The 13,182-nt window shown below is 29.9% G+C and overlaps 2 protein-coding genes across 7 annotated transcripts; both read right to left on the minus strand.

The window, feature by feature from the left end:
* Window positions 1–1,249: 1,249 nt before the first annotated feature.
* Window positions 1,250–6,564, minus strand: LOC105557897 (lipase 1-like). 4 transcript variants are annotated; one of them, XM_012005287.1, is made up of 10 exons: window positions 5,533–6,564; window positions 5,284–5,390; window positions 4,684–4,982; window positions 4,244–4,442; window positions 3,584–3,698; window positions 2,935–3,178; window positions 2,493–2,651; window positions 2,191–2,275; window positions 1,816–1,958; window positions 1,250–1,573 (listed from the first exon to the last, which is right to left on the minus strand). In XM_012005287.1, exons 3-10 carry the CDS (start codon window positions 4,861–4,863, stop codon window positions 1,397–1,399), a joined length of 1,302 nt encoding a protein of 433 aa, XP_011860677.1. In that variant the 5' UTR covers window positions 4,864–4,982; window positions 5,284–5,390; window positions 5,533–6,564; the 3' UTR covers window positions 1,250–1,396. The 4 variants fall into 4 exon arrangements, with proteins under 4 accessions (XP_011860677.1, XP_011860678.1, XP_011860679.1 ...); XM_012005288.1 differs by having other exon boundaries at window positions 4,684–4,817; window positions 4,929–4,982; window positions 5,284–6,564; XM_012005289.1 differs by lacking the exon at window positions 5,284–5,390 and having other exon boundaries at window positions 4,684–4,817.
* An 11-nt stretch (window positions 6,565–6,575) lies between these two features.
* Window positions 6,576–12,410, minus strand: LOC105557898 (lipase 1-like). Of its 3 annotated transcripts, none has more exons than XM_012005293.1 (9): window positions 12,316–12,410; window positions 10,079–10,212; window positions 9,639–9,837; window positions 8,915–9,029; window positions 8,262–8,505; window positions 7,821–7,979; window positions 7,517–7,601; window positions 7,140–7,282; window positions 6,576–6,897 (listed from the first exon to the last, which is right to left on the minus strand). In XM_012005293.1, the coding sequence occupies exons 2-9, from the start codon at window positions 10,130–10,132 to the stop codon at window positions 6,721–6,723; spliced, it is 1,176 nt and encodes a 391-aa protein (XP_011860683.1). In that variant the 5' UTR covers window positions 10,133–10,212; window positions 12,316–12,410; the 3' UTR covers window positions 6,576–6,720. The 3 variants fall into 3 exon arrangements, with proteins under 3 accessions (XP_011860683.1, XP_011860681.1, XP_011860682.1); XM_012005291.1 differs by lacking the exon at window positions 12,316–12,410 and adding an exon at window positions 10,677–11,270; XM_012005292.1 differs by lacking the exon at window positions 12,316–12,410 and adding an exon at window positions 10,677–10,751 and having other exon boundaries at window positions 10,079–10,377.
* Window positions 12,411–13,182: the final 772 nt, after the last annotated feature.

Raw genomic sequence — 13,182 nt, forward strand, 5'->3', positions numbered from 1 at the left:
AAAACCATTTTTTTTCTTATAGTAGACATTTCAAAGAATATTTTCGTAAAAAAATAATTCATTTATGTATTTTCATTTTGTTTAAAATTAATTTTAACCTTAGCGTTCCCGTTATGCCCCGGGTTCCCCTACTTATCGAAATATACGCATATTTGTTAAGAAAATTCAAGAAACTTGAAGGAAACGTCTTTAATTGTGTGTGACAAAAAATTCCTAGATATTACAAAAGCGATTTACATTCTCATTATATTCCACTAAGCACGAAGAGTATACACACCTAATACAAGAGACTATACAAATCTATCTGGAATCACCAGTTGCATTCCTCGAGTTATATACACTCGTTGTCAGTAAAGTCTATAACGTTACTTTAGACTTTCGCCCTTCCGTACAACTTGTTTTTAGTTTTTTTCACTATTTCAAATAATAAAAATAATTCCTATATTTATGTAACTTTTGAAAGACTTTTTTCATTACTTTCTTTTAATAAAGTTAGAACAAATTTTTCAAGGTTACCATAAATACTAAACATGCGTTTTAAGTGAGACTGTCTACACAAACCAACACCACTGTTCCATTGCCCGAACGCGCGGTTACTGTAGATTGTCTCATTTAAAACGCATGTTTTAATACTGTCTTGTACCAGCATTGGTTCGTGTCGTATTTTTCTGAATTCACCTTTATGAAAGTATAACTTTAGATTCCAAGGTTGTTGATAACTGTATATTTTTTACAACTGTAATCATTATGTTCTAAATAAAGAAACACCTGTACAGTAGAATAGTCAAGCAAGAGTGATGCAAGTACTCGGTAAAAACTTTTTTCCGCATAAGCATGCATAAATACCCAGTCATATGTAAATGACTCGTCGATCGACGTCGAAACAATGTATGCAATATGCATGTATAACAGACGGATTAGCAGAGTTTAATCTTTTATGTTCGTTGATACGGATTGACAATAATCTGCCAGGCTATCCGATATACGATGCATTACAGACTTTATAATTTATGCAATATACAATAAATTGTTTTTGGACGCGAAAGCTATTCTATCTTTGTGAACTCGGTTTTCTCGTCTTGATGGCCAATATTATATACAATATTTTTTGAATTCTTAATAAATAATTATTGAAAAGGGTCACACATTTAGTGACCGAAATGTCTGACATAGAATTTTTCTGTTGTTTTTAATAAACAATATTTTAATAAATAATATAATTATTAAACCAGGTTAACGTAATAATTAAAAATTTTATATTAGCATTATAATTTTAAAAATACACAGGCATGTATGTAAATTATTAATTTTATTAACACTTCTACGTTTATCAACTTTCCAATTTCTATACGAAAGGTAAGACTACTTTTCTTTTCATTTGTATTATTAATTAGATTCATTTCAGAAATTTATTTTGTTTAACATCAAACTTTTGTATTAGTTCGAATATACGATCGTATAAAAGAGTTTTCACGTCAATTGCCCACACGAAATCTGCGTGATTGAAAAGTTTATATGGAACTTTCTCCGTTAGAAGAACGTTTGGTAAACGTTTGCTAAGTTCCAGCACATTCTAAAAGTAAAAAGATGAAGAAAGCAACAATATTAATAACGAGATAATTTAAATATATGAAGAATATAGAAAACAGATCATCAAATTGATATAAACCAATGGTTTTTCTTTTACATTTTGCATTGTATTTAATTGAAATTCGTCTTAAGAACTATATCATATATTATCATTTTGTTGTACTTATAAAAATTTTTCCTTTGCTCTTATTAGTGAGTAAAAATCTGGTAATTGAAAACTATTACCTCTTCTGGAACAAGATAATCATTATCTGAGTAAATTAAAACTGTCGGGGCTGTAATCTTTTTAAGATCATAACTCGGGGGTTTTTTCTGTTTGTATCGCTTATAATTTTCAGCCACGCCATAATCATACATTCGAAACTCATCTGCAACAATCGCTATGATTTATAAAGATCCAAAACTTAGCAGTACATTTGAAAAAAAAAGTTAAGTAATCACATGTGTGTAAATTAATCTGCAGAAAATTATAAATTAATTTAAATCTTCCCACGATTCAACGATTCAAAATGGCAACCAATGTTTTACTGTAACATTACATTAAAGGGACCAGTTCTTTATGAAAGGGAATACTTTTATTATGGAAGTGAGTATACTCACTTTTACGTAAATTTTGGTAATAATGATCGAATGTTTGTGTAGAAGTACCAGCTGGAAAATGGGATAATAATTCTGGCAAGGTTGTCTATAACAGAAATAATTTCTACAGGTAAAAAGTCATAAAACGTTTAATTAACAAAAGAAAGTACGAAGTTATTCAAGCCTTATAATTGTAAAAATAAATTCTGAATGTATATAATTATAAAAAATTAGAAAATTTATATTATATAATAAAAATAATTTATTAACATTCTATTACATTAGTTTTTTGTGTTTATGTATATAATATAAATATAACTTACAGTGTTAAGTTGTGCTGGATCAGGACCGACGATTAGGAACATTACAGTAACGCAAATAATTTGAGTTATTGCTTTGTCATTACATAATGTTCTTGCTATCATAACAGTCGACCAACATTGTGGGAAGATATCGTATATTTCATGCTGTTTAAAAGGTTTCTGAAACGTATAAAAGAAACATTCAAGTAATAGCTCATAATAGCAAACAATATTTTTAACGTAAAGAATTATTTAACAACAGTACATGATTAACCAAAGTAGAAAAATTGTTAAACAACGCTAACTGGCAAATTCCAATTAAAGAAAATTATTACGAAAAATGTTACCTCAGCCAGAGTAACAACATTATTTTTAATATATTAAATGGTAAAAATTATGATTGTGTAATATTGAATTTTAAAGACTAGTGCTGCAATAAAATGTGACAGGTTTGAGCAGTTACCTTCAATGATAAAAGAGTATTAGCTATTCCATTGAATGAAGGTGTTACTTTCGTCCAAAAAGCAACTGGAGCTAGGCAAATAACCATTTTCATTTTCATATTGTATTCTGGTTTTGATGACAGAAGAGTAAATATCAAAGTTGTTCCCATTGAATGACCAATATAATATAAATCTGTTTGCTGTGTATAATTGAAAATGTAATCGAACATGGCTGGTAGATCTTTTGTTCCAAACTCGTGAAAGCTGTAAATAAAAAATTTTACAAACATATTTTTTCACTTTCCCTTGCCTCCTTATAATAAACGCGCACAATTTATAGCGAGAAAATTCGTGATAAATAATTTTGTTAATAAATACCTAGTAAGGGAATACTGTGCAAACTTTAACGTTTACAAATCTTGTTGGTATCCTTTTATTTATGTATGTGTTGCGTATTTATTGCATATAAATAATTCTTTTAGAAACTCCTAAATCTATATTTCTTTTACTTGATAAGTATACATATACTATTAAATACAAGTAATGATTACTTTATCGTTTTTGCTTCTTAAATATGTCATTTTAGGCAGGTTGTAATTACGTAGTAAAAGTAAATTTTTTAGGTTGTTCCATTGTTTACTTAAAATAATTTTAATGGTAATGTTTTACCTAAATTGCCAGAATTTAGGATCGTATATCGTCATATTCATATGCGATCTGCAGTAAGTATTTCCTCTCGTATTTCCAATCCATACATCATATCCTTGATCTACTAATAAAAAGGCTGCAATATAAGATTTTAATAAACTGCATTCTAAGATGTAACTGTGCACATGTACTGATATACTAAATTTATGTCTTTATTTTTTCTAAAATTTAAACTTAATTTTTAAAATAATCTCAATTATATTTTATAACTTTAAAATATTAAAAAATGATATTTTAAATACTGATTATGCTTCCAATTCTATAATTCGTTAATTCCACTTCAAAAGATAAATATCACACACACACACACACACACCATTTTTTATAAATATCTCTTTGAAATTTGAAATTTATGAAAAAGCTCTTTATTTTCAATATCTCTTAAAAGTTTATATTAAAATAAAATAAAACGGTATTGATATTTTTGTATGTAGAAAAAATTGACAAAATTTTAATAAGAACAAATTTACAGAAATAGCAAGATATTAATAATTTTTAAGTTAGAAGATTTGAATGTAAGATGTTTTCACGGAAACGTATGGTATAATTTTGCACGATGCCTTGTGTGAATGGATTCGCACGTTACGTTAGCAATTGTATGTTATCAGTTTAAATACATACCAAGGTCTTTACCAGTACCGTACATTACCCAGAAATCAGACGAAGCCACAAGACCGTGTTGGAGGTACACAATTTCTTTCTTATTCTTGATATCGAACGATGGACTTCCAGGTATCCTGTGTAACTTCAAATTATAACCATCTTCTGTTGTGACGTTATGCTCCTCAGCGGGATAACCGTATTGTTCCACCAGGCCAATCTATTTAAAAGAATAGCGTGATGTATAATATCCACAGGATATCGTTATTTCATGCCTATTTTTATCTTTATTTGTTCTAAATGTCAAAAAATACTTATACAAAATTTAAAAACTGTAGGTTTAACAAGACAGTAAAATTGTATTTCATCTATAGATGAAATTGTATATTTATCATGGAGCTAACAGTTTTGATTTAACTAAGAATGCATGTAAATTTGATTAAAAACAATTTCTTACTCACAAAATCCAATACTTTTACGTTATGTCTTCTCTCAGCTCCATCCTTCAGATCCATTTTTCTTACTTTCGTTATACCAGGTTCCTTAGGGTTGAGAAAGTCTAGGAATATGCTTTGAAAATTTAGCGACCTTCCTTCTGGGAAAATCATAATATTTATAAGCACAAGGAATATGGATTTCATATTATCACTGAGTCAACTTATTTTCAACTCTAAATTGCAAGAAAGTTTGTATGAAAAGCCTTAACTGTCAGCAATATAATAACTTGAAATCCTTATCATGAGGTAACTCGTTTTTATAGCTGCAAGCAGAAACAGGCGTGATGAGCACTGAGTTGGGAATAATTTGTAGTCTTTTTTTTACAGTTGATAAAAGTAATTATTATTATTAAAATTCCTACAAATACACCCGCATAAATTGGAAAATAATAATCGGTATGCACATGATTGTATATGCACTAGTTTATTTAAATTTTTATAAATTTTTCAATAGAAACTAGCGAGGTTAAATTTTATTAACATATTAAAACACATTAAACGTAATAAAGGAAGTAAGTGTGTAAAACTGATAAAAACTTAAATCAACTAAAAAATACCAATTACCGGTCGGAGCTGATTGTCCAGTCGTAACATATTGTATAAGCCTTCATATACTTATTCCAAACTCAATAAACTGTGCGCCGATTTTTTGTCGGATTTAAAACACGGTCCTATTGTTTGTTAGAATAGTAAATTCACATATTTAAATTGACAACTAAATAATCGACATTAAATAAACAATTTTATTTTTTTTTGCTAATACACATCCTATTAAAAATCACTGTAGAAAATTGATTACGAAAAATAAAATACCCCGGATGAGGTAAAATTTTATGTATATTCCACGAAGCACAGAGAGTTAGCGCCCAGTATAAGAGCAAATGTAAAACTACAAAGAATCACCAGGTGCGTTGTTTAAAGTATGTATATATACTCTCATTGCCAGTAACGTGAGGCAGTGGCGAAACTTGAAATTTTCGCCCTTCCGTACAACTTGTTTTTAGTTTTTCACTATTTCAAATAATAAAAATAATTCCTTTTACGTAACTTTTGAAAGACTTTTTTCATTACTTTCGTTTAATAAAGTTAGAACAAATTTTTCAAGGTTACCATAAATACTAAACATGCGTTTTAAGTGAGACTGTCTACACAAACCAACACCACTGTTCCATTGCCCGAACGCGCGGTTACTGTAGATAGTCTCATTTAAAACGCATGTTTTAATATTGTCTTGTACCAGCATTGGTTCGTGTCGTATTTTTCTGAATTCACCTTTATGAAAGTATAACTTTAGATTCCAAGGTTGTTGATAACTGTATATTTTTTACAACTGTAATCATTATGTTCTAGATAAAATAACACCTGTATAGTAGAATAGTCAAGCAAGAGTGATCCAAGTACTCGGTAAAAAATTTTTTCCGCATAAGCATGCATATTGCATAAATACCCAGTCATATGTAAATGACTCGTCGATCGACGTCGAAACAATATATGTATGCAATGTGCATGTATAACAGACGGATTAGCAGAGTTTAATCTTTTATGTTCGTTGATACGGACTGACAATAATCTGCCAGGCTATCCGATGTACGATGCAGTACAGACTTTAAAATTTATGCAATATACAATAAATTGTTATTGGACGCAAAAGCTATTCTATCTTTGTGAACTCGGTTTTCTCGTCTTCATGGCCAATATTATATACAATATTTTTTAAATTCTTAATAAATAGTTATTGAAAAGGGTCACACATTTAGTGACCGAAATGTCTGACATAGAATTTTTCTGTTGTTTTTAATAAACAATATTTTAATAAATAATATAATTATTAAACCAGGTTAACGTAATAATTAAAAATTTTATATTAGCATTATAATTTTAAAAATACACAGGCATGTATGTAAATTATTAATTTTGTTAACACTTCTACGTTTATCAACTTTCCAATTTCTATACGAAAGGTAAGACTACTTTTCTTTTCATTTGCATTATTAATTAGATTCATTTCAGAAATTTATTTTGTTTAACATCAAACTTTTGTATTAGTTCTAATACACGATCGTATAAAAGAGTTTTCACGTCGATTGCCCACATGAAATCTGCGTGATTGAAAAGTTTATATGGAACTTTCTCCGTTAGAAGAACGTTTGGTAAACGTTTGCTAAGTTCCAGCACATTCTAAAAGTAAAAAGATGAAGAAAGCAACAATATTAATAACGAGATAATTTAAATATATGAAGAATATAGAAAACAGATCATCAAATTGATATAAACCAATGGTTTTTCTTTTACATTTTGCATTGTATTTAATTGAAATTCGTCTTAAGAACTATATCATATATTATCATTTTGTTGTACTTATAAAAATTTTTCCTTTGCTCTTATTAGTGAGTAAAAATCTGGTAAGTGAAAACTATTACCTCTTCTGGAACAATATTATCATTATCTGAGTAAATTAAAACTGTCGGGGCTGTAATCTTTTTAAGATCATAACTCGGGGGTTTTTTCTGTTTGTATCGCTCATAATTTTCAGCCACGCCATAATCATACATTCGAAACTCATCTGCAACAATCGCTATGATTTATAAAGATCCAAAACTTAGCAGTACATTTGAAAAAAAAGTTAAGTAATCACATGTGTGTAAATTAATCTGCAGAAAATTATAAATTAATGTAAATCTTCCCACGATTCAACGATTCAAAATGGCAACCAATGTTTTACTGTAACATTACATTAACGGGACCAGCTGTGCTTTATGAAAGGGAATACTTTTATTATGGAAGTGAGTATACTCACTTTTACGTAAATTTTGGTAATAATGATCGAACGTCTGTATAGAAGTACCAGCTGGATAATAGGATAATATTTCTGGCAAGGTTGTCTATAACAGAAATAATTTCTACAGGTAAAAAGTCATAAAACGTTTAATTAACAAAAGAAAGTACGAAGTTATTCAAGCCTTATAATTGTAAAAATAAATTCTGAATGTATATAATTATAAAAAATTAGAAAATTTATATTATATAATAAAAATAATTTATTAACATTCTATTACATTTGTTTTTTTGTGTTATATGTATATAATATAAATATAACTTACAGTGTTAAGTTGTGCTGGATCAGGACCCACGATAAAGAACAATATAGTAACGCAAATAATTTGAGTTATTGCTTTGTCATTACAAAATGTTCTTGCTATCTTAATAGTCGACCAACATTGTGGGAAGACATCGTATATTTCATGCTGTTTAAAAATTTTCTGAAACGTATAAAAGAAACATTCAAGTAATAGCTCATAATAGCAAACAATATTTTTAACGTAAAGAATTATTTAACAACGTACATGATTAACCAAAGTAGAAAAATTGTTAAACAACGTTAACTGGCAAATTCCAATTCAAGAAAATTATTACGAACAATGTTACCTCAGCCAGAGTAACAACATTATTTTTAACATATTAAATGGTAAAAATAATGATAGTGTAATATTGAATTTTAAAGACTAGTGCTGCAATAAAATGTGACAGGTTTGAGCAGTTACCTTCAATGATACAAGAGTATTAGCTATTCCATTGAATGAAGGTGTTACTTTCGTCCAAAAAGCAACTGGAGCTAGGCAAATAACCATTTTCATTTTCATATTGTATTCTGGTTTTGATGACAGAAGAGTAAATATCGAAGTTGTTCCCATTGAATGACCAATATAATATAAATCTGTTTGCTGTGTATAATTGAAAATGTAATCAAACATGGCTGGTAGATCTTTTGTTCCAAGCTCGTGAAAGCTGTAAATAAAAAATTTTACAAACATATTTTCTCACTTTCCCTTGCCTCCTTATAATAAACGCGCACAATTTATAGTGAGAAAATTCGTGATAAATAATTTGGTTAATAAAACTCTAGTAAGAGAATACTGTACAAACTTTAACGTTTACAAACCTTGTTGGTATCCTTTCATTCATGGATGTGTTACGTATTTATTGCATATAAATAATTCTTTTAGAAACTCCTAAATCTATATTTATATTACTTGATGAGTAGGTATACATATACTATTAAATACAAGTAATGATTACTTTATCGTTTTTGCTTCTTAAATATGTCATTTTAGGCAGGTTGTAATTACGGTGTAAAAGTAAATTTTTTAGGTTGTTCCATTGTTTACTTAAAATAATTTTAATGGTAATGTTTTACCTAAATTGCCAGAATTTAGGATCGTATATCGTCATATTCGTATGCGATCTGCAGTAAGTATTTCCTCTCATATTTCCAATCCATACATCATATCCTTGATCTACTAATAAAAAGGCTGCAATATAAGATTTTAATAAACTGCATTCTAGGATGTAACTGTGCACATGTACTGATATACTAAATTTATGTCTTTATTTTTTCTAAAATTTAAACTTAATTTTTAAAATAATATCAATTATATTTTATAACTTTAAAATATGAAAAAATGATATTTTAAGTACTGATTATGCTTCCAATTCTATAATTCGTTAATTCCACTTTAAAAGATAAATATCTCACACACACACACACACACACGCGCACACGCACACGCACACGCACACGCACACGCACACGCACACACACACACACACACACACCATTTTTTATAAATGTCTCTTTGAAATTTGAAATTTATGAAAAAGCTCTTCATTTTCAATATCTCTTAAAAGTTTATATTAAAATAAAATAAAACGGTATTGATATTTTTGTATGTAGAAAAAATTGACAAAATTTTAATAAGAACAAATTTATAGAAATAGCAAGATATTAATCATTTTCAAGTTAGAAGATTTGAATGTAAGATGTTTTTACGGAAACGTATGGTATAATTTTGCACGATGCCTTGTGTGAATGGATTCGCACGTTACGTTAGCAATTGTATGTTATCAGTTTAAATACATACCAAGATCTTTACCAGTACCGTACACTACCCAGCTATCAGACGAAGCCAAAATACCGTGTTGGATGAACACAATTTCTTTCTTATTCTTGCTATCGAACGATGGACTTCCAGGTATCCTGTGTAACTTCAAATTATAACCATCTTCTGTTGTGACGTTATGCTCCTCGGCGGGATAATCGTATTGTTCCACCAGGCCAATCTACTTAAAAGAATAGCGTGATGTATAATATCCACAGGGTATCGTTATTTCATGCCTATTTTTATCTTTATTTGTTCTAAATGTCAAAAAATACTTATACAAAATTTAAAAATTATAGGTTTAACAAGACAGTAAAATTGTATTTCATCTATAGATGAAATTGTATATTTATCATGGAGCTAACAGTTTTGATTTAACTAAGAATGCATGTAAATTTGATTAAAAACAATTTCTTACTCACAAAATCCAATACTTTTACGTTATTTCTTCTCTCAGCTCCATCCCTCAGATCCATTTTTCTTACTCTCGTTAAACCAGGTTCCTTAGGAATGAGAAGGTCTAGGAATATGCTTTGAAGATTTTGCAACCTTCCTTCTGGGAAAATCATAATATTTATAAGCACAAGGAATATGGATTTCATATTATCACTGAGTCAACTTATTTTCAACTCTAAATTGCAAGAAAGTTTGTATGAAAAGCCTTAACTGTCAGCAATATAATAACTTGAAATCCTTATCATGAGGTAACTCGTTTTTATAGCTGCAAGCAGAAACAGGCATAATGAGCACTGAGTTGGGAATAATTTGTAGTCTTTTTTTTACAGTTGATAAAAGTAGTTATTATTATTAAAATTCCTACAAATACACCCGCATAAATTGAAAAATAATAATCGGTATGCACATGATTGCATATGCACTAGTTTGTTTAAATTTTTATAAATTTTTCAATAGAAACTAGCGAGGTTAAATTTTATTAACATTAAAACACATTGAACGTAATAAAGGAAGTAAGTGTATAAAACTGATAAAAATTTAAATCAACTAAAAAATACCAATTACCGGTCGGAGCTGATTGTCCAGTCGTAACATATTGCGTATAAGCCTTCATATACTTATTCCAAACTCAATAAACTGTGCGCCGATTTTTTGTCGGATTTGAAACACGGTCCCATTGTTTGTTAGAATAGTAAATTCACATATTTAAATTGACAATTAAATAATCGACATTAAATAAACAATTTTATTTTTTTGCTAATACACATCCTATTAAAAATCACTGTAGAAAATTGATTACGAAAAATGAAATACCCCGGATGAGGTAAAATTTTATGTATATTCCACGAAGCACAGAGAGTTAGCGCCCAGTATAAGAGCAAATGTAAAACTGCAAAGAATCACCAGGTGCGTTGTTTAAAGTATGTATATATACTCTCATTGCCAGTAACGTGAGGCAGTGGCGAAACTTGAAATTTTCGCCCTTCCGTACAAATTTTTTTAGTTTTAGTTCAGTAAGAAACTCGCTTTATGACAGTCTGTTTTACGATTTTTAACATTAGCAATCTTTTCAGAATTATCTCAATAATTACCTTGCACATAAACAAAATATATTTAAATTTGTAAAATAATTTATTATTTTAAAAAAGCCGCTGCATTGTAGGATGTAATATTTTATTTGTTGTCAAGTAGTTTCAGCTTCTCTCAAGAGAAATAAGTGCGAACGCTAGTAGGCACGTAAGGTACGTGTCTATAAAGAAGAAAATTTTTGCGTTGCATTACATCCCTTATAGAAATATGTATAAGCAAAGTAATTACTAGATAATTACTGTACATCAGTAATTTCTAAAAATTCAATTACTGAACTCTAGTAACTGTTCAGCACGTTTTTCGTTCCCAATTGTTACACTTCTGTAAGGGACGCAAGCAGGCGAGCCTTGCGATGCAATGTTATTTTTTCAACAAGTGTTTCATTTTGTACCAAACTACTAAACCCATAATATTAGTATGTGGTTGCCAAATTTCAAAATTTTGGCAATTTTAGAATTTATCTTATTTAATGAGACATTACCATTGGCCATTATAAATTAGTTTTGTTATATGTATAATTTTTTATCTTGCAACCCCATTTTGCTCAAATCGTCGTAAAATGGATGAAACATATTTCAAATAGTAAAAACAATACGTATATGTATATGTATATTTACGTAAATTTTGAAAAACTTTTTAAAATTTCTTTTGCTTTTTATTATTACTAGAAACGATAAAACGCGCGCTTCGCGCGCGTAATTTGTGGTCAAGCATTGTATGCGCAACGTCAATTTAAAATAAAAAGTAATTTGTCACTCACTGATACGGTTCGCAACAGCAAAGTTGTACATCGCTAACTATACATGTTAAACTGTCACAATACAAAAATATATACGATTATTATAGACTAATTATGTAAAATCCAGACTATTGTGTTAAATATACTTTATATTTAATATTTTTGAAAATAGGTATTTATTAAAATAATTATATACATAGAACTGAAAGTCTTCCTTTTAAATATGAACTCACAAAATTTTATACGTATGGTTTTGTCTCTAACACTTATTCGAATCCACGTTCGAATCATTTGAATAAATAAAATAAAAGCACAGAACAGATGCTTTATTTTGCACAATTAGCAAATAACAAAAATGTAAGACAATTACCTTACGATTTCTCTGCTGTTGCCTGATGCCGCCTAAGCCTGCTCCTCCTCTCAGATTTTCTTGTTGTACTTACACTCACACACTCACTCGCGAAAATCGATAGCGCGAAATTTCGGACACTCCCGTACGCGATGTAAAATACCATGAAATGCAGTAAGCGACGTTCTTTACTTCCTGCCCGTTCCAGTTGCGAAGAACGACAGAGCGAATTACAGCGCGAACACCGAAGTCGCACAAATATCTCTCTCTTCCCGAAAATGGAACAGATTACACGAAATCGATAGATAGTTAAAAGCGCGGTGCGTAAACGAGATGTAACGGCGACAAAGTACGTACCACGGTTTACTTTCATGTTTTAGATGAGTTGGTCTCGTGAAATATCTATGTACACGTTCAACATGCAATTCGTTTCTCACATTACAAGTTTTAGAATCTTAATAATTAATCGAGTAACGTTACTTGTCACTGATAAAGGTGTACAAATCAATAGCGTTTTATCCCTACATTCTTCGCGATCGAGTCTTGGAAACCAGTAACGTAAAAATAATATCACGCACGGAACAACTCTCGCTGCTGCCTGCCGGCTCGACGTTCGGCGAGCGAGTGATAAGTACGGAATTTCCATTACGTAGATAGGCCAACGAATTCTCAACGTTTTTTTGTTGTTTTTCACTCGGCACGGTGACGTACGATGTTTTTGCGTACCATCATTGTACCTGAAGGTCGCCGCGCTCGCACTCGCTCGCCGAACGTCGAGCCGGCAAGCAGTGGCGCGAGTCGCTCCGTGCGTGGTATTGTTTTTGCGTTGTCGGTTTCCAAGACTCGATCGTGAAGAATGTAAGGATAAAACACTATTGATTTGGACTCCTTTA

This window comes from Vollenhovia emeryi, unplaced genomic scaffold (assembly GCF_000949405.1).
Source record: "Vollenhovia emeryi isolate VEMERY1.0 unplaced genomic scaffold, V.emery_V1.0 DF939408.1, whole genome shotgun sequence".
In the NCBI taxonomy this organism is placed as follows: domain Eukaryota; kingdom Metazoa; phylum Arthropoda; class Insecta; order Hymenoptera; family Formicidae; genus Vollenhovia; species Vollenhovia emeryi.